Below are 22,244 nucleotides of genomic sequence, written 5' to 3' on the forward strand. Positions count from 1 at the left end.
AGAAAAAGTGCACAGAGGTTCCCCTTAGTGCTAAGGGGTCCAAGTTTCAACAGTGTGTAGGGCTCCAAGGGATGCTTTTCACCACCTCGGCCTGGCTCGGCACCAGACGGTACCTCACTCGTGTAACTAAAGCACGGGCAGCGGCACACACACGTTCTGCTTCTGAACGGATCCAGGTAGCCTTACGCCAGTAAGCGTACCATTCCCTCCACCAAGCTTGTCTTCCTCCTCCTCTCTCCAGCTCCACGAGAAGTTCGACCTCCTAAAGCGGACACACCAAGAAGAGAAGAAGAAAGTGGAAGACAAGAAGAAGGAACTCGAGGAGGAGGTGAACAATTTCCAGAAGAAGAAGGCGGCAGCTCAGTTGCTACAGTCCCAGGCCCAGCAGTCTGGGGCCCAGCAAACCAAGAAAGACAAGGATAAGAAAAAGTAAGCGGGTGTCACCCCCATGCAGCGGGGCCCTCTAACAATTTATTCCTCTTGCATGTCTCTACTTTTCCCATTTACAGACTGGAAACTGGTCTATTACCAGAAAGATAAAAGCAAGAATTTTCTCTACAGTGCAGGGGAGACGACAAAGGTTTTTAAAGTATTTCTGAAGGGTACACAGACACTAATTTATAAAACTTAACCACACGATCAAGCAATCAGGACTGGAGTAACCTGTCATCTCCAGTAGTATCTTCTGCACCAACACTAGGACTCTTGAGAAGACAGTGCATTTCTCTTCACTACTCTGGAGACAATCCTCATGGCTCTTGATAAAGGGCATCCTAAAATTACGATTGTTAGAATTATTTTTCTATTCTCTGTTGTAAGGCTTAAGAAGCCAGTCATTGAAAGTCTTGTTCCCAAAATGAAAGATTTGGAAGAACTACTAGTGGCCACTAGTTTTCCCTCTAAATTCCACAAGACGATGAATCGTTTTATTGTGAAAATGGGATCGAAATGCCCGTTAAGACACCTCCACCAATTCTCAAGACACACCTGTACCCGCACAAAATTTTTTTAAAATATGGCCTTGATTTAATGTGCCAAAGGGTCAGATTCTGCTTTTGAGTTGTCGCTTCCTATGATACTCCAATAGCAGCGGCCTGAATCCAGTGGGAGATTTGGGCCTTCCTTGTAATTCTGCTGTGATTTGAAGCTTTACATCAAATCACCTGAAAGACTAGAGGGTGCCATTTTATGACAATTACTATTGGTTTGACAGTAAGCACAGTGGTCAGTCAATAAGATACCTTTGAAGAAAACCTTAGTGCTAGCTGGGTGGTGAGCCCATGGATGCCACCCTGCTTTGTCTGTTTAAGGTGTGGTCCTCTGAGGGCGTGTTTCAGGATTCCTGCTCTTCATCCATTGCTAAGGTTCTAGGGCAAAGGCTGACAACTAAGTAAACAATAAAAATGTTGGTACTGGAGTAAGCAAAGAATTACATTCTTAGACATATATGGCAGATAGGATTGAGCCTACACAGTAATCGAGTCCTATCCCGGGGGAGTGAGCTCGATAGTGGTGTTCACTTAATCTGAATGAACGTGCAGACTTGTCCCTGAGGAATCTTGTTACGTTTCCTGTGGTAGAAACCAAAATGCACTGCTACAGTGACGTACAGAGAAAGTTTGAAATTCTGCTTTGCAAACCTTGACTTTCCAAGCTTTGAGCCAGCAGGAAATGTATGAAGACAGCAGGGGAGCCAGCAGATTTTCTAAGCAATAGAAAGTAGTTGGTATAGGTGAGCTGTGATTTAAATGGGGTTGGTACAGACCCACGTGGTCAAAGGACTCCAGGGGCCAAAAATTTAGTTATGCTGGATTGATTCTGAGAGAAACAACTGCCTAGATTATAATCCAGTTCAAGAAAGCACTTTGTAGCTACACGTGTTGGGAGGGCATCGGTCACTAATGGTGACGTTTCCCATGCAGATTCAGACATTAGTGACTCTTCCAGGGAAGACAAAACGAAAACCATCTGGCATCATTCCTTGTTGATCCAAACTAACCCAGGATAAAGACAGGTGGAGTGTGTGTGTGTGTGTGTGTGTGTGTGTGTATGTGTGTGTATGTGTACACATCTATAGGCATGAATGAAACAGGCAAAAGCTGCTGACTCACGGTTTAGGAAACCCAAAGTCGAGTTTTTCTTACCCTGAAGCACTAAAGTGTGTAAAGGTACATGTTTCAGAACTTAAAATGTTTATAGAAGACCAGCAATGTTCCAAGGGTATTTCACGTGTACTGGATGTGCCTTTAAGCAATAAAAATTCCGAGAGCTGACCAGTATTGTGCCTCCGTTTTAAAAAGTATCTAATAACGGACTTCTCCGTGCAAGGAGGTTTTTCTTTTCCTATAGAACATTTTAGGGTATTTTCTTCCCAGCCTTGGGCCTTAGCAGTGTATAATGCATTTCACGTTTATGTGAAGTGTGTGCGAATTCTATTTTAGCCTTATTTATACATTCTCATTTATTATTAATGGAATTAGACTTAATTTGGTGAGCAGTAGTCACCAGATTTTGTGCCTGACAAGGGCGCGTACTTTTCGGTAACTTCTGTGTTCTTAAGCTTTTCCACACTTTCCCATTTGAACAGTGAAAGCAGTTGCCAGTTGGAGGCCTGAAGTGTCAAAGTTTAAAAAAAAAAAAAAAAAATCACTTCCCTTGCTGCCAGTGGAGAGTTTTGGTTAGAGAGGACCACAGACAGGCAGTAGTCAGGGTAACCAGAACAGTACTTGGAAAATAAATGGGAGGCTCTTTCCTCCTCGTGTAGCTGGAGGACAGGCTGGAGTCACCACACTTGTCGCTTAGGAGCTGCTCCAGGGAGAGAGTTTAAAAAGAGATGCGTATTGATTCACCTGCCATGCTTCCACCTCAGAGCTTCACTTCGTTTTTCTAATAGTTTTAAATTCCGTTTTTTCTATTCTAATGACACGCTCCCTCTTTAACGTAGGTAAGGCTTTGTACTTCTCCTTGACCTGTTAGTGGCATGAGAGCATATAACATTTCCTAAGATTACGGGCAAGGTAGAACTAACCCTGGCACTGCCATTAGCCGGACCCCCGCTTCCTGCCGTCTCTGGCCACCAAGTCACTTTCCTTGTTTGCGGCTACACCTCAGTGGTGGGAGTGCCTGAGGGTAAGTTGTTTGGTAGCTGTTCAGTGTTCATCTTTTCTGAAAACTCTGCACAGTTGCCGGCCAGCATTTTGTTGGTTAAGATGAATCCATTCCAGAAACAAAGCTTTAAAAATCTATCATTTTAAAACGGTACCTGGCATCTGATAACTAGAGTTCACACAATCATCCACTCATCTTTTCTTTTTTAAAATAACATTTTGATTCTTCCTAAGGAATGAAGTTGCATGTTTGGGACTTGCCTCAAATTAGACATGTGAATCTTGGACTTGGCATTGCTTTATACCGAGGAGGGGGAAGGCTCCGGGCATTGCTTTAGCTGTAACCATATAATGATTGTCCTTTTTTTTTTTTTCCCTCCCAAGTAGATTAATAGCATGTCCTCCATCCACTATATTCCAATCCCCAAGTTAATTGTTGAAAGACATTTATCGTATATCCAGTACCGATGTGATACCCAAATCTAATAGATAATGGTTTTGTGTTATTTGAGAAGATGAAAGTCGAACAGCAGATCCTTTCCCTAGAACATGTAGTGGTTTCAGGAAGTCACTCAGGAATTCTGAATTACCTGCAAATGGAAACTAACCACGTGTTCTTTAATTCAATATTAAAATGTTGCTTTTGCTTGTCATGTAGAATAGCTTACTCAAATTTTTGGTTTTAATTTCTGTCAATTCCATAATCATTGCATGGGCATTCACCATCACCAAATGCTGGTGCTGGCACTCCTAATTTTCCTTCTTTTAATTTATTATTATTTCTAACTTTTTTGTTTTGTTTTTTAACTTGCAGTGCAAGCTTCACATAAAGCCTGGCAAGCCAAGGATGGTCCGCATTCACCTGCTTTTGCAGTAATATTGTATCTCTGCCATCTGTGTCCTTTTATTTTGTTGCATTTTTATTTTTTCCCCTTTCCCAGACACCATATAACTATTAACTCATTTTGCTGAATGTCGTTTGGTGGTGGAAAATGATAGAACAAGGGGATAACAGCAAAAGCTATGTGCAGCCGGACTTTGTTTCTGGAAAGCAAATGATTTGCCTTTTATGCCTGTTCAGAGTGGCAGCAGGAAGCATGCCTGTTCTGTTACTTTTATGTTGCTTTGGACCAAGGGAAGGAGGCTAAATTGCTACATGTACGTCTGACAGGAAAACTTTTCACCGCCTCAGCAGCTGACTATAAACCTGAATAGCCATGACAACTTGCTCTTCTTGATTATTTGTCTCCATGACGCAAAAGGCCCTGAGCTCCCTCTGTCTCTTCTCCACACCTGCCCCGAACCAAGGTAGCTTTGTATGTAGGCAGAACGGTGGGTAAGCTTTACCTGACTTTTACCCTTGCGTGGATTTTTTTTATTACTATAACAACATCATTTGGCCTGGGTTGTGGGTCTGTTCAGACTGACCATCTCCTCTTATGGCTTTAAAAATGTGTCTGAACCCCTGTGTCTCAAATCCTGGCCAAGTGGGGTTGTCATAAGAAAATGATGAGTCTGTTCCCTTGTATCAGGGCACCCATGGCCCTCTCACAGATCATACAACCTCGTTTAGTAGAAGAATCTTCTACTAAGGATGACGGGCTTTCCACAACCTGCCTACTACTTACAAGATCCAGTCTTTTCATAAACACACCTAAATCTGCTCTCAGTAGGCTGAGAGGAGGGCCTGATGACTGATTCCAGGGTATCGAGTGCTTCTAATAACAGTTTTCAATAATTACGAGGAGAAATTTTCCAGCAATATTTAAAACAGAAAATCTGTTATAAACTGTGTCCTCTGCAGCACAAGTTTGAGGGGGCCTTGTCAACTTAAGGTAGAAATGGGAAGGAACGCAATATAAACCCACAAGTCAAGAAAGCAGAAATTCGGCTTCACATCCAGTTTCCTTGCATAGTCTCTTTTTGATATTTGCAGTAAAGGCATGATGGAATAGAACAGCTGGTCCTTCACATCCAGCTGTCTTGAAGGAAGTTCCTCACCTTTTCCTTCACGAAGACTAGCTCTACCTGCTCTTTGCGTTTAAGGCCCCAGTGCCCCATCAACAAGGGTTAGGACTTAACCATATGGCAGGACATAGACTACATGCCAAATGTGTATGGAAAAGGGCATATCTAATTTCTTTTCTGTACTTTTCCTTTTTGAGGCTTATCCTTTCATTTCCTTGATTTTTTTCCCCCTCTAATAACAAGATACTCGCAGCTTTCTCTCTAACTCCGTAGTCTCCTGTTTCTTACTTGAAAGAATAACATTTCTCATGAACCTGATACTTCACCTCTGCATTGTCCTTTTGGCCTTCACTAGTCATACATTAATCAAATAGGATAGAATACACACACACTTACACACACTTTTTTTTTTTTTTTTTAATAAGTCTCTAGTTGATATCAATGAAGACTTTTTTCCCTTCTCTTTATCCTCAACCACACTATTATGGGACAGAAGGAATGGTCGTCCATGAACTGATTCAGGCTTAATGAGGCAAAGTAAGAAATCAGTTTCACGGAAGCCGAAACTAAGCTGGGATACAGACTGCAAACCAGAAGAAGCAATAGCGATATAAAGACAGGCTTAGGAGCTACTGGACCAATGTCTTCGTTTTCGCTTTTGCTTTTTGAATGATTCTAGTCCGAAGCTGGCTATCAGGCAGCACGCTGATTCTAACCATAGGCCGAGTTTGCTCAGATGCTGGGCACCAGACAGAAGCTTGAATACTTGTGTTGTGTGCTTGTTCCAGCCATTGCTTGTGTGAGCATTTCCGTGCCTTGTAACAGGAAATACACTTCTAGATTCTAAAAATGCATCACTTTAAAATTTTCGTTTTACATGCATCACTAAAGCCTTTTTAAAGTGAGCCTAGCCACAAGAGGCATCCAGCTGACTTTTTGATTCCAAGATTGTTGATTGATTGGATTGATTTTTCTTTTCCCATTAAATTTTTCACAGAAAAATAAATCATGTGGAGAGTCAGGGAATAAGAAGTCAAAGAAAACATATAAAAGCTTTTTTAAAAAATGCATTGCTTCTGAACTTTTTTCTGCCCCTGCTCCCTGGCCCTGTTTGGTTTGTTATTGCTGCCCTCTCTTCTTTCTGTATCTGTGCCTTTTTTCACAGTAGTCCTTGGCTCTGCACGGAATAAATGATACCCTCAAATCTAATTGGATGTGCTTTCGCCTTTGCATGTAAGTACGGCAGTAAAAAACCTTTGAGACCTTTTTGACTTTTTAAAATTAGAGAAACAAATGGGATAGATGGATTTTTTTTTTTTTCCCTGGAGGGGGGTAGGGAGGTATTGGTTTGAGTAGTCTTTGTTTTTTTAAAAAACAAACAAAATACCTAAATATATTTTAAATGGCTCACATTTATATCTTTTTTACAAGAAACACAGAGATTTGACTTTTCCTTGATATCCGTGTGCAAGTCAGAAATTACTAGCCCCAGTCTGTTCTACACAGCATTGTGGGTTCATTGGATATTAGAGGGTCCTTGGTTTGTTTTTTTTTTTTGGTTTTTAGTGTTTCGTTTTTTTTTTCTAGGTTTTTTGTTTTGGTTTGGTGTTTTTTGTTTTTTTGACTGCACCGCGCGGCTTGTGGGATATTAGTTCCCTGACCAGGGACTGAACCTGTGTCCTCGGCAGTGAGAGCGCGAAGTCCTAACCACTGGACTGCCAGGGAATTCCCAGAGGGTCCTTGGTTCTGACTGTGTAAGTAAAGTTAGAATGAGAAACTACTACCTTCCACTAGAGAAAAAGCAAGAGGAAATTTTTTTTTTATGCTAGGCTCCCTTTATGGTTGCTTAATTTTTGGTGATCTTGGTTTAATGGTCTTTCCCTTGTGCTAACTACTGGCAGGGAGCACCTTTTTTTTTTTTTTGGTGAGCTCTTGCTGGCCTCTCCCCACATCTTTTGTTCAACCGTAATGACCATCTTTTTGCTTCTTCTGGACTTTAGATGCCCATAACAGTTGTAAGTGCGGTAGGATGTGATGGAAAAGCACTTAGGAGAATTTACTGGCAGTTCAGAGACTATGTTTTCCCAACTTAGGCTCTTTATTAATTGGTCAAGGTTTTGTCCAGAAAGGTCACCTCAAACCAGGGGAACATTTAACAAAATGCTGGGCACAGGTTACTCACCTTCCTTCTCTGCTTTGTGATCTCACCAGCAGTAACACTTCGTATCTTGTGCACCTCACAAAGACTCGGTTTCCTCACTTTCTTGACATATCCATAAGTGTTTCATATACAAACTGTTGAATCGGGTTTTTCAGCTGTTACCAACCCATGTCATACTGTCTCTGTGTGGTCCTACCAAAACTGTCCATTCAGATCCCTTTGCTTTCCCATTTGCAAGTGTCTGAAGTTGTCAAGTCTCAGCTTCCAGACGTCTCGGTTCCATTGACAGGATACATATGTGATGACTCTTTAGGGGAAATGATGACGTACAAAGTCTAGATTGTATGTAGGTATGAAGGGAATTTTTAAAATAAGTTGAAGATTAAGCTGTGAACAGCATTAGAACTTTGTCTATTTCTTAATTTTAAAATATGCTGATATGCCTTAAACTGTAGTTGTAGATCGTCATTTTGCTGTTTGAAAATAACCAATGTGTTTTTAAAACTGTTGTGTAATCTACTTTCAGTGTTAATGCAGAATTGTCATATATGTAAACTGCATGTTAGACACTTGTCTTTTTTAAAAAACTAAAATAATTGTATTAATGTGAAGCATATCATTTTTTCAAGTATGAAAGTAATCACTTAGCAAACTTGCTTGGTAATTTGGTGTCTGTTAAGGTAGGAGAGTGGCGGACAGGTAATCTATGCATATATCACTAGTGCCAAGACATAAAGTGGGGGAAAATATATTTTTACCCAAACATTGTGTGCCCTTTTGTGAGTTCTTTTTAGTCACTGTTTGACATGCAAATGTACACATGCTTATAATATTGGATAAAAGAAATAGGGATGAAAGAGTCCCGTGTTTTCCTACCTTGTCTGGACTTCAAATGCTACCATCTGGGCAGCACCAGCTCCTCCAGGATGCTTGCCACGTGATGTCCTGTACGTCATATTACTGTCTCTGCCACCCTTTCTCCCTGACTCCCGTCCCCTTCCACCCTCACTAGCGCCCCACTGCCCCAGCCCAGGCGTCCTCTTCTTCCCCGGCCTCCGGTGCTGGCGCTGCATCTCACCCCCCAGCTGGGCTTGAGGAAGTCATCCCTTTACTGACACACTGCTGTTCTTTCACAGTTTGTTGTAGAGAAGCTCCTTTTTTTTTAAAGCCTTTTAAGAATCAAATTTGAATCTGAACCTTTCTTTTTTCTCTTCTGTAGCTTCTTCTTTATGTAACCATCCTGTTGACAAGCCCTACTCTCTCCTAATGGACATAGAGCATTAGAAGAGCAGGAGCTGTCTGTTCACACGTGTTGGGGAAGAGTTACCTCATTTCCACCATCGCCTCCTATTCTTTTAAAGTCTGGGTCAAATATTGCACTGCTGTTTGTATTTGTCAATGTCTGTTTACAAACCACTGCCCATAGTGGTTACTTAAGTGACTTATCACCACCAAAAACAGTAATACCTAATACTACTACTTAAAAGGAAATTGAGTGAAAGAGAGAACTTGGGCCAAAATCCAAGGTAGCCCTGTGTTGGGATCCTCTTGTTTAGCTGTCATGTTCTTGAAGCTGCTGACCCAAGAACTCATGGACTGAAGACAGCATGGACCCTAATCTGAGGGTCCACAGACTTGATCTCATGTTAACTCCAGACCTCTGTCCCATGAGTGACATTCTGAACAGCCCGATCAGGACCCTCTACCGTCAATCAGGTCATAAGATCAGGGCAACAATTTTCCTTCCTTTTGTTAGCTTTGTGGGTTGTTTTGAAGTTTGGGATTTTTTTTCTAAACATTTGATATTGCATGAACAAAGATGGCTGCATTTTTTTAATTTGGAGTGTTCTATTGATACAATGTTTTTATTTTTCAGCTGACCGTCTGCCTCTTGAGAGAGAGAAGTGGGCATCCTTCCTTTAAATTCAGGAACCATTGTTGTTTTATTTGACTCTTTTTCTGTTACCTGCACCCCTCATCTAAGTTTTCGGGGTTTGGGATTCTGTTTTGGAAAAAAAAAAAAATTTTCCTACTTAGCCAGTTCCGTTTTATGTATTGGTTATTCAAACTTAGTTTTGGTATCAAAATTATGCCAATTTTAAGCTCAAGGGGAAATTTAAATGAAGTTTTAAGTCACAGAATTCTGTTTAAGATGCTCTCCTCATCTCAGATACAACAACAACAAAATCCCTGTGCTGTCACTGGGATTTTGACCTACAAGTCTTAATCATGCTTAAAATGTACCAGTGTTAGGTAGATGACTTTTCTGCCTCTGGGACTCAATTTATATTTAAAGGTACCTTAAAATAACTTTCTGACCCATCCCTGCCTTTTTATTTATTGCGAAGCTCTTCTTTACCTTGTGTCCGGTTTTCGTGTGTCCTGGACCATGGAAACAAACCCCCGACAAGTACATATCCTGTCCCAGACAACAGCAACATTAACTTAACGTTGGTTCTGATCAGGTGGCTTACTCCACTGTGTCTGCAAAAAAAAAAAAAAAAAAAAAAAATCTGGAAATCACTTAAAATACACTCACACGCAAACACACACACTTCTGCCAGTTGAGTGTGAGTTCTAATGCTGACTCGTTTGTGACAGGCTATTTTATTAGCAGCCACCACTTAGGTGCCGTTTTTGTAGTCAAGGTACAATTTTCAAATTCATTTCTATTTTAAGGCATGGACACGCATTTTAAGTTAGCTTTTCATTTCATTACTTGTCAATAGTCTGCTTATTTCCATCATTTTTTCAGCCCCATAGTAGGTGGATATTGGTGGCGTGAATTGCATTTGGTAAAGATCTTAAGAGTGTTCCCTTGTATTTAAGAATGGTAACATATGCTTCTGTTGAAAGGTGAAATGATGAAGCAACAGTCCCTGCTTCTTGAATCATTTGATTCTTGGAAGAGGTTATTTAGACCAATTGGAGGAGCTTGCTGGCAAGGGGCCTTCTTTACTTAGAAAGACACTATCATTAAATGCAATAAAATCGGGTTCATCTGAGCCATTAAATGATTAAAATATGAGTCAAGAGCCATCCCCTCCATACTACAGTGTAATCTGTAAGGACAGAAATTTGCTAACGATGCGACCGCTGGTTTGCGGGTGGATGGTGGGTATCAACTCCTTGACTGATGCTACAGCATGACATACTGTCAGTTTTGTAAGTTAAACACAAACATCCTATTGTGTGAAACCACTGTGATTACTAAGTACAACAATTGGATTTATTTTTAAACTCCTTTTAATATTTTCATATCAACTTTACCCTATCACTCATATTTTAAAAGTAAATTCTGCATCAGATTGTAAAGACATTTTTGGGGCAATATTTAAAAAGCAAATTAGGCAGTCTTTTTTTTGTTTGTTTAAGTAGAGAAATGTGTAATCTATTTCTGTTATTCCCTTTTTAATCTTCATGTTGGAGGAAGTGCAATGGTCATCATCTTAATGGGAGGGGCGGGGGAACTGGCTATTACACGCAGGTTGGCCTCTGTTCAGTTATCTAGGGAAAGTGGATAACAGACACCACTGGTCAAGTACACAGCTATCCTCCATTGATTTGGCATTTTACTTAAGGTGGTTCCTTTTCTCAAATGTTGATAAAACTGGTAGGTTCTCAAGTTCTCTTGGCTGACCAACTAAGAGATACGAATAATAAAAACGACTCGTTTATCTCAAGCTAGATTGTTGGAAAGCAGGGAGAACTGAGCCATCTGAACCTATTTCCATTGGTGATAGGCTTTTTATTTTTCATACAGTGTTTAAAACAAAAACCTTACTTGACTTCAGATACAGACTCGGCCTTATTGCTGAAAAGTGAGTGTAGTCTAGATGGTCTACTTGAGATGGGCACAGCACACGTACACGTATAAAGGAGAGACCTGATCTGAATTAGTATGTGCTGAGCTGGGTCAGATAAAATTAGGTCATCTTCGCAATAGGCTTGACCATACTTTTCCTCATCAACTGTACCTAAACGTCCTTCTTAGTTATTTTGGTTATTTTTCTGCCTATCATTGTCCCAGCTTATGGGTAAAAGTTCTGGATATCTGAAAAACTAAGTACATAATTTTCACTGTATTTAAATGACATTTCTATGCAAAACCTTTTGCTTTGCAGATGACTGTCATCTTTCCACCCTGGAGACTGACAGTGTTGGCAATGTGGCTCATTTTGAAGATCCTTGTACTTGAATCCTTAAGACCATGGTATTTAGTCCTTGAGACTGATACCATCTGGCTTTCAGATCAATCTCTAGCAAACAACTGGCACCCTCAGGGCTGGTGTAGAGGTTGAATGTGTTAATCTAAAAAGACTAATTGCGAGCCTCGGTATCTGCTCACCTCGCTTTCCAACCTTCCTATTCTGACAGGTAGCTGTTTACAAATGAGATCTTTTGGTTGTTAGTGGAACATCGTGGGAGGTACAGATGAAGACTTCACATCTGCCTCAAATCAGTTATTTGCATGCTGTGAGTTGAATGGCATTTCAGTCCACTATGGAAACTTCCTTTCAAAATCATGGCACCTAGATCAGAGGAGGCAGAGGCTATTATCACCAGGTTGGTCCCTGTCAAAAAGAAAACTTGTGTATGGTGGGGAGGGTGCAGAATAACATTCCACGAAGAACTGCTTAACCATGCCTTCTCTGCACGGTGCGTTTGAGAATACTGAAGAGTTGCAGTTCTAGCTCTCCTTGCCCTTTATTTATATCCATCCATCTTTCCCACACCCCCCCCCAAATACTTTTATTCTATATACTGCACCAGGCCTACATTAGGTACTGTGGATGTAGCCACGCACTATGAATTGCATGTCTCTCTGCATACCTCAAACATGGCAGATTCTGGGGGTAAACAGAAAAGGTAAGCCCTTTCTGTGCTAAATTGTGAGAGATAGTATTCTGAAAAGCAAAACCCACCTCCACCCCCAATTGCTTTTCAGTGGTTTCTTTCTTAAGGTTGCCCTTCTTTCTGGAGTGTTCCCTTGCTAACAAAATAAGCTGTTTCTGAGCATGAGAAAGAGTTTACTGGGCCTATGCTTTTCTACACTGCCCTACTGTTGTGTAACACAATAAGGTCAACAGTTTTGGCATCTGATCTATGAAGGTTGTACTTCAAGAGTCAAGAGAAATGGAGAGGTTCAGCCTCCTGGAAACTTCAACACTATGTTTTGTGCTCTCTTCAGATTTCTCTATCTGATAAGACGTTCTTGGTTACCTCTCATGACACCTTTTCAATAATCAAGAGATGGCCCAGGGAGAGTTATGTCTGTGTGCTACACATGGGTCTTACATCATAAAAACCACTGCAGATGGTCCCTGACTTAAGATGGTTTGACTCACAGTTTTTTGGTTTTATGATAGTGTGAAAGTGATATGCATTGAGTAGAAACCGTATTTCTGAATTTGGATCTTCTCCTGGGCTAGCAATATGCAGTTTGGATGCTCACTTTGCTGGGGAGTGGCAGCGAGCTGCAGCTCCCAGTCAGCCAATGCAATCACGAGGGTAAACCGCGGATACACTTAGAAGCATTGTTTTTCAATTCAGTATTCAATAAATTCCATAGAATATTCAATACTTTATTATAGAACAGAGTTTGTGTTAAATGATTTTGCCCAACTGTAAGGTTACTGTAAGTGTTCTGAGCACATTTGAGGTAGACTAGGCTAAGCTATGATGTTCAGTAGGTTAGATGCATTAAATGCATTTTCGACTTAAGGATATTTTCAACTTACGATGAGTTTATCGGGACGTAACCACACTGTAAATAAAGGAAGGTCTGTAAACTCATCGGTATGGTGAGGGAGAGCTTTCATTTTAACTCCTTAATGCAAGCTGTGCTACAAAGCCTGTACTTCACCTTTTCTGTCCTACTGATTGGTCAAATCCAGCTCAAAATGAAAGCAGCAAGCTTTTGGGAGTTGGCTATTTTCAAGTATTCTCAATCACATTTCGAAGTTATCTTGCAGGACCGAACAATGTACAAGTATTAGGATTTTTAATTTGTAAAACTTTTTTTTTTTTTGGTACGAGACACGCTTAGCCACCATCTGTCCCAAACCACGGCAGATATAGCTAATTTCCCTCAGTCCCACATGCACAGGCCTCCTATGGCTTACGTGATGTGAACTTGTAACTGCAAATGATGCTGACGCATTGCTTAGCAACAAGAGGTGAGCGCTCAACTGCTCGTAAGCCCAGTTTCTCCTGGAAACTTAAAAAGATGTTCTATTTTTCTAAAAGCACCATCTAGTGGCCAAAGCTCAAAACATTATAAATGAGCATAGGAGACATTCTCCTGTTAACACAGTTTAAAGACTGGTTTCAACAATTTTGGAGGCTTTAGAAATAACAGTTACATGTTAGACAAAACATCGTATCTCAAAGCTTTATCCTTTATATTTGGTAAGTCAGAAATTGAACCTTGTTAAAAATTCTTGGCTATGTGGACAATTCTCTAATCTTCAACCTGCTATGTCCCAGGAGGCTTGTGAAGAAAGACATCTGGCACAGTATCTTCCCCTTTCCAGTTGAAAATGTACAAACTACCTTAAGGATGAAGATAACAAGGCTCCCCGTTATGCTTGCTGAGCATCAGTGGCTTTAACCACATTGTGCTGTTACGGGCAGTGATGCTCAAGGACAACTTACTTTCTTGTTTCAGGAACTCCAAAGGAGTGAATTAGAAATCCTGAAAATCCAGGTATGTAAAGAGAATAGACAGGACATACATACGTGTTGGTTCTAACAACATAGGAGAAAAGAAAGAATACTTCTTCGGGGGCAGACGCCAATGTCTTAACTGCCTCAATGGCAGGACTGTAGGCTCCGATTCTCATCAGCTTGGCCAAGTGAGGAGCTACGCTATAGCTTCTTTTAGAGCCGAAGGCATGGTGTCAGGAACATTTCTGACAAATCAGTTGTATCAGTCTTTTTAACTGGCACTCGAGAGCACTCTCCTTTCCCAGCCCTCCCCTCCACACTAATGTAAGACATCATCTGCAGAAAATTCAGTTCTCCACAGGTAACGAACTTCAACCCTGAAAGACAAGTAATTATTCGGCTACTCCTAGTAAGAGCTTCAGGAGCTAGAGCGTGCACTTTCACTTCTGTTGAACGGAGGATTAGAGAATAACTAATTTCTCCCATCATGTTTATTCCCTTGCCTTTGCAGAGCCTTTGTGGAATAACAGGTTTTCTCACCACCAGGAGGCACCAGGCAATCGTGATCCATAAAGCTCAAGTTTCCAAATCTTGGAAGAGAGTAATTGTGGTGTGATGCCAAGATTTAAGACAGGTATCTTGGGACAGGCTAATGAGCATAGTTTCTGATAAAACAGGATCTAATTTAACAGTAGGAACATTCTTAATGAAAAGTTCCACACTTCAAGAATGTTCTGCTTTTTTCTGTCTCAGTCCGTGAGTTCAGGCCCCAGAGAGCCAAAGTTCTCCAAGAGCTCATGGCAGCTCAGGTCTCTGGGACAGTGGCAGGGAGATGTAACTGAAAGGGTGCTCAGGAGGGGCTGGTCTCCAAAGTACTATCATTTAACTGATCTATGGGTTAAATAAGCTTTGAGGCATGAGACCTAGCAGCAGCCCAACCACTCCAATTCAGTTTCCCATGAAAATACTTTTTTCCAAACGGACTTACCATCCATTTTTTAGAAAGCCTCAAGATCAAGAAATTGAAATATTATTTCTAACTTCTGTACCATCTGTATGTAGCAACTGGACCACAAATGAAATATTCTGATTCTAGACTCAACTTTATCCCTAGCTTTCTACGTAACAAAAATGTTCCTCATTTGTTAAGTGGAAGTGGGCGGGGGGTTACGCAGCATTTATTTTAATGATGAACATTTGTAGTTGTGGACTTCCTGGAGCTCCCACAATTCAGGAGAATTAAGAAACAGAACCAGATGAAGATTAGGATAGGTGGGATTTTTTTTTTTATGTGTATCTGCAAAGCCAGCCTCATGCTGTCTTCACGCCAAAAGTAGTTCGTTCTTGTATATTCCTTCTCACTCCCTGTACTTACACGTGTTTCCCCCCTTGATCGGACTACGGCAGGTAGCCAGCCCTACCATAAAAGACTTTAAAAGTCAAATGCTGACCGGAGAATACTCTTGCTCTGCTAAACCAGAACAAAATCGGTGGCTTAAAAGTGACAGGTTATCTAGCTATGGGTCTGTGTCTGCCCTCACGGTTCCTTAAGCTAAGAATTTACTGTTTGCAAGGTCACAGTCCACCATGTCAAAACCTAAACTCAGCCACATTTAAATCCCCCCCTTCCTTCATGTTTTATTTTCTGCAAGCATATTAGGATTTTTATCATCTTCCGCAGTTGAAACAGCAGTGCCTAACTAATCAAGAACTTGCACTTCTTCACAAGCAGGAAAAAAAGAGAGAAAAAGGTTAAGGACAACTTTTATTGCTACCAATCAGTACATGGTTCTGACTGCAGTACCTTCTTCAGGCTGCACAGGGAGCTCAGGACCCAGAAGTCATGAAGAGAATACAGGTAGGCTGGGGAGGCAGGGGGATTAACTTTTATCAAGTAAATCCTAATAGCTTAACATAAAACTAGGGTACTGAATTCAGTTATTACATGTTACAGACCCAAATCATAGAGCTGCCCCAACATCTAGACAGTCTCTCCTACTGATTATAAATGAGTGAACTGAACAGTTTTTTTTAATCTAATTTTAGTTGTTACATGTTTCTTTGGTGAGCACCTGGATATATTAACTTTATCACAAATTCTATTATACAAATGTCAAAAATGCTTCCAACAAATCTTAAGAGTGTCCTAATCACATGCCACTTTTAAGCTTCAATTTAAGATAAAAATGAAAATATTAATTTTGTTTCCAAACTCTAGAAATTGAAAGGAGACAAACAAAAATCAACATGGTAATGGGAGTTCTTCTTCTGTTACCAACTCTGATTCACAGGCGATTCTGAAGTACCTTTTTCAGATTAAGTTGAATTTGAATCATGGATTATCAACATGGCTGTCACTGAAATAATCTGTTCACTAAATTGCTAAAAACAAATTTTCAGGGTTTCCTCATCAGTGGAAGGCAGGCTATAGGTCAACATGCATAAAATTCATTTAGTATTCAAAGAAGCAGCAAGCAAAAGCAAGAGGAAAATTAAATCAGGATCTGGGACAAGGTCTGCTAGCTAGGAATTTTGGAACTTTAAAAAAAAAAACACTGAACGTGAATTTCTGACACAGGGTAATCTACATTACACTTTAGCAGAGAAAAGGGTGGAACTGACAAACACTACGAAGAAATTTTTTACTTAAAAATTTTTTGATCTTGAATTTTACACTTTTTTTGGTCTTTAAGTGCTTAAATAATGTTGAATTATAATTAGCCATACAAGTCAACAGGTTTTTTTTTTTTCTGGCTCATTTCGAATCAGCCTGGTAAGGTATATACCTTTATACAGCCTATCCTGTTTTCCATGTTCCCATTCCCACAGTAGTCTACCTTAGTTTGCACTTGAAGGTAACACCTGGAGCTACATGACAGAAACAGGCTGCAAAGGTGGACAAGGGGAAGTATGTCCCTCTTGCCTTGATAAATCAGTGCCACACACAGAACCCACATTTTCTGAAGCATTATCTTCATTATAGAGCCGTTTGATCCCATCATAGAAGTCGTCCACTTCCATTTCCTCCACTTTGCGTTTAGCAGAGGTATGCTTGCACCCACTGGCAGCTGGGAGATGATGGTAGAAGGCTGCTGTACCTCTGACTGGCACTTCTGGTTTGCTGTTGTCCTTGGAGAAATCTGGGCCTGGGGCAGAGGAGGGATGTAATCTGAACACTCCTTTGTCACAGGTCACCAGGGTGTGCTTGAGGGGACGGTAGACATAAACGGAATTTAGAGGCAGGGAAGACTGCAGAGTAGAAAGGTGATGTGCCACAAGCTCCCGACAGTGGATCAACTGGGAGCTATCCATCTGAGCCCGGGGGAAAGAAAACACAAAGTTGATAATTAATATAGGCTGTCTGTCGTCTTTGCTGGCCACTTTTTCTCCCCGTGCCCTCTGCCCCCCAAGATTTCTCTCCCCACATCTTTTACCTCAAACTCGTCTACTCCTCCAGCCTACCTATCATTTTTAGAAATTGTGTCCAAATCTGTATTTGTATTATAAACTTCTTTGGAACTTGAATTCTTTATTTGCAACTGTATGCTGTACATCTGCATGAAAGCTGAAATTATTCTCTTTTGTTCACTGCTATATATTCCAACGTATGCTTTTGTTCAGGCTATCTCCCCTGTCTAGAAGACCTTTCACCCTACCCTCCTTTTCTCTTCCAACCTCCTTAGTGAAGACCAAGGTACAGATAAACATAAAATCCATTAAGCATTTAAAGAAGCAGACAGAGGCAAGAAAAAATTTACATAAGGGATGGGGAAAGGCTAAGAATTTTGAACAACTTATTATTTTGTTTTTAAAACAGTAAATTGGAACCTTTGACAAGTTATATTTTTGTAGAAAACAGCAGAATTGACAACAATAAGAAAAAACGTTCTTGCTCATGTTTTTAATCTGCGGGTTTCACTAATTCCTTCTTATCCTTCAGGATAATTCAGGTATCAGTCCTTTTTGAAGCCACCCTTGACTCCCCTTAACCCCCCGACAAACCCAAATTTCAGGGTCATCCGTTTTTGTATCAACCTGTCATCATACTTACTACACTGTATTAGAATGATCTATTTAACCATTTATGCTTTTCTACTATAGACTACAAGATCCCAAGAGGTAGGCAGTGTATCATGGTTTTTTTTGTTTTTTGTTTTTGTTGTTGTTGTTGTACGCGGGCCTCTCACTGCTGTGGCCTCTCCCGTTGCGGAGCACAGGCTCCGGACGCGCAGGCTCAGCGGCCATGGCTCACGGGCCCAGCCGCTCCGCGGCATGTGGGATCTTCCCGGACCGGGGCACGTACCCGTGTCCCCTGCATCGGCAGGCGGACTCTCAACCACTGCGCCACCAGGGGAGCCCTCATATTCATTTTTATTCCCTAAGTTTCTAGCACCACTGACTGTACCTGGAAGGCCTTCAAAATCTTACTTGTGATAGAGAGTCCAATTAGTTGCTCTTTGCCTTACTTTCCCTGCAATTATAGCTCTGGTCAGAATTACTCTGGCAACATATATTTCTCCCTATTCAAATTTCTTTAGCGGCACCCCAAGTGCCTGCCAGAAATAATCTAACCTCTTTAGCTTGGTATTAAGAAGGCTCTCCACAATCGGACCCAGCCTTATTTCCTCCTACCATATCCCAATTTGTGTTCTACGTTCCTGCCAAACAGGCCTGCTCTCTACTCTGCACAAATCTTGCCCTTTCTTACTTTACCCTTGCTCATCCTGTTTCTACACGTTGAAACTGTGTTACATATTCCTTCCAGGTCTGGCTAACTGATGCCACCTCCAGGAAGCCTGTCCTGACTATTTAACTATCGGGGATCACTTTCCAGTCTTATATATTCTTTATATAATCAATTCTTATTCATACCTATAAAACCTGTAGCACACAGCATGACTTCGCAATACCACAGAGAAAATAAAGGAAAATAACATGCTCTGCAAGAACACATTTGGTGAGAAAATTATTTCTATCTCTAAATATACTCATTACTTGTTACCCAGGTCAGTGGAAAGGAAGACGAAAGGCTGGTGTTAGTCATCACGTAGTACAAAGGTAAAAATGTCTGAAGTTGTCAGAAACTATACCTGAAAATGACCATTTTTAATATCTACTATTTTGTTCACTAATTTTTTTCCCCTAGTTTGAAAGGCACTAGATAACACCCTAACAAACAGGTAAGATATTATTAACTAGTATTAGAATTTCTTTTCCTCTCTTAAAAACAATGCAACAAAGCACACAGGATAGGGATGGGGCTTCAAAGTTCTTTAAGGCAACTGGTACTCTAGGCCAGGTACCACGCTTCTTCAAAAAGCCTACAAAAGAGGTAACAGAAAAAAAAGACAGGAATTGGGAAGTGAAAAGAAGGCTACAGGGTAAAAATTATTATAAGTATACCTAGGTTTAATGAACTGTTCTTTAACAAATGAATGATACTCAATGGCCTAGAAAAGTAAAAATATCACAAATATTCTAATGCCTTGGTCACTGGGCATAGTATCACAGAAGAACCCTGAAAAAGGAGGACATGTATTTCAAGTAAAAGGAAGACTATTTATGTCACTATAAACTTCCTCTGTGAAAATAGTAAATAGGGAGTTCTATTTATAGGTGAGGACTGGCAGAAAAGGGGGCTAGAAAGACAATGAAGATTATGCAAACCAATACCATCTAATGAACTCTACTTCCACCCAAGTTAAGTCCTTTGTCTAAAATAATGCATCAAAATAAATTTCTTCTAATCTACTACAACCTAAATTTGTTCTAAGAAAAAAAAATAATACGGTCCTCATTGAGATGCAGTGGAGGAAACAAAATAAGCACACATACTGGAATTACTGCAACTTTAGACACCAGACAAGTCCTCTAATGAAATTGTTATAAAAAGATTTAAAATGAACTTGTTCTGATTGCAGAGTGTCAAGAGAGCATTTAACTATCTCCCCAAATTCAAATACGGTAACCATTTTAAAGCATCCCCTGCAACAACAAACAGAACTATAGTATAGCTCACCAAGGAGGTAGGGTAAATAGCATTGAAAGTTTACAGAGCAGACATCCAAACAGGTTACTGATGGGAAGAGGGGATCAGAACAGCATGATGTAATTGGTTCAGATGGACCCACAAGGTTCAATGGACAGCATAAAGCACTGAAAATACCGTGCAGTGCAGTTAAGTAGTCTGACTTTAAGCACCTTTAAGAAGAACTAGAAGACCCTGGTGGGGAAGGTCTGCTTCCTTAACTCCATACTCTAATTTTAAACTACACCACAGCAGAAACATCTACTTTGACTAGTGCCTGAGTAGGGTCTAGGAAGACCACCACACTAATCTGGGTAGATTTCACATCCTGAGATAATCAAGGTCGACCACGTCAGTCAGAAAGAGGAGAACATGAGTATAGCCACAGAAGCAGAGCAATGAGAGAAGGGGTAAGAGGAAAGAGAGGGTTAGCTATCCCAGAATGATGAGCAACAACTCAGGTAGCAAAAGAGATGAGGGGTGGTGATGGGGGCGGTGGACTGGGGAGGGGACAGGGAGGGACAAGAGGAAGCTTGCCTTTCAAACCAGGGAACACTCACTGTACTTCGTCTGAAGTCCAGAGGGAACACAGGCAGAGTTGGTGATAGTGGGCCCCCTCACAGCATGAGATGTCTATGATGGACCACTAAGCAGTCCTCTCAAAGGGAACACAGGCAGAGTTGGTGATAGTGGGCCCCCTCACAGCATGAGATGTCTATGATGGACCACTAAGCAGTCCTCTCAAACCAGGACCCTGGGAAACATGTCAGAAGTAATTCCAGCATGATCTTACCATCTGATGCAAGAATTTTCTAAACTAGAACCAGAAATCCAGGAGAAACATCTGATATTACTATGGCCTTGTCATGGGTCTAATTACAAAGATATTAGACTTGGTGTTCTACATGAACACAGGTGAACTTAGCAAAAGGTAAAAATGTCTGAGTCTTAAAGAATAAGGAGCCACTCAGATTTGGGCCACGAGGGTTTCAGAGAATTGCTAAAACCAAGTCTCAAAATCTCTGAAGTTCTGTGACCTTACTTGTTTTAAACTGTCTTCCTTATTATAACTTGACTATTACATGAAGCAGAGACGTTTTAGAATCACTGTATCCCCAATGCCTTGATCATAGATTTCTCAATAAATATCTGTGGAATATAACTATATACATATACAAGAGAAAGGAACAGTGGTTTTCAAACTATGTCCAAATAGCTTATGAAAGGGAAGAGGCCATGTTAAATAGGACTGCATCTGATAGGCCTGTGCCCCAAACACACATTACAAAGTAATACTTTACTACTTAGGATTTTGGGATTGTGTGTGTACAAGATTTTGTTGGGGGTGAGGGAAGGGTTCCAGTTCTAAAGGAAACTCTTAAAACCACTGGACTAGAATCTTCAAGGTTTCTGTGGTACAGAAAAAGCACTGGTTTTTTTTTTTAGTTTTCTTTGCCTACTAAGTTCTGTGTGTCTCTGAGAAAGTCCCAAGTTCCCCGGACTGCAGCTATAAAATAAAGGAGTTGAATGATATGATTTCTAAGAAGGTTCCTTCAATTTCCAAGCTTATAACAATAATACTTGGGGAAAACAGTTTCAGTGAACACTTTCTTCTAGCACCAGAAGACTTATAAAAGAGAATAAGCAGATTCTCTAGTGTTCTTCAGTAGAGAACAAGCCCTCAAAGCTACAGAATATACATGCTATTTACATTCTTACTATTTATGCTTCGAAGCCTGTCCTTTCTCTGTGACAGTAACTCTTCATATAGCAAATTTTCTCTGTACTAGATTGGAAACAGGCACAGAGACCAAGTCATGGAGGCGTTTAGAAATATGTCCTTTGTTCCAATAAAAAGATGAAAAATGTAGGAGGTAGGATGTTCTCTTTATGTCCCTTCCCCTCCTTCTGCAGTCTAATGTAAAAGATTAATATTCAACTTCATTTTCCAACACTCTAGGTAGGCAAAGTAAATGTTCTGTGCTACACCATTCACTTATGTGGTAGTTTATGTTAGTTTCTAAAAATTCTCACTAAACAGTAACTATCTCCTTGGGTTTATTTTCATTATAGCATTTATTTCAACGCAAAGAAGCACTTCTCAATTATTTTAATCTAACACATGCAATTAAAAGAACATGAAGGAGAAATAGCCTTTGTTACACTAACACCATGTTTCCCAGGGATACAGAACAAGCTGAGCCATGCTAAGAACAGTGGAACAAGACACATATAAGAGGGATGGAGCTCTAGTTGATATACTGATCTGACCATCATCATCATCATTTTTATGAAAAGACTCTCAGCCCTT

The 22,244-nt window shown here is 40.5% G+C and overlaps 2 protein-coding genes across 3 annotated transcripts in view; one reads left to right on the forward strand and one right to left on the reverse strand.

The window, feature by feature from the left end:
• SEPTIN11 (septin 11) overlaps nucleotides 1-9,748 on the forward strand; it is a 90,661-nt gene extending 80,913 nt beyond the window's left edge. The window contains 2 exon segments of the mRNA XM_032631996.1: nucleotides 242-429; nucleotides 3,922-9,748. Coding sequence (XP_032487887.1) covers nucleotides 242-429; nucleotides 3,922-3,937 — 204 coding nt within the window. The 3' untranslated portion in view covers nucleotides 3,938-9,748.
• A 5,904-nt stretch (nucleotides 9,749-15,652) lies between these two features.
• CCNI (cyclin I) overlaps nucleotides 15,653-22,244 on the reverse strand; it is a 32,384-nt gene continuing 25,792 nt past the window's right edge. For both annotated transcript variants that reach the window (XM_032632920.1, XM_032632919.1), the window contains one exon: nucleotides 15,653-17,217. In XM_032632920.1, coding sequence (XP_032488811.1) covers nucleotides 16,774-17,217 — 444 coding nt within the window. In that variant the 3' untranslated portion in view covers nucleotides 15,653-16,773. The remainder of the gene's footprint in view (nucleotides 17,218-22,244) is intronic.

Source organism: Phocoena sinus, chromosome 5, assembly GCF_008692025.1.
Source record: "Phocoena sinus isolate mPhoSin1 chromosome 5, mPhoSin1.pri, whole genome shotgun sequence".
NCBI classification, from domain to species: Eukaryota; Metazoa; Chordata; class Mammalia; order Artiodactyla; family Phocoenidae; genus Phocoena; species Phocoena sinus.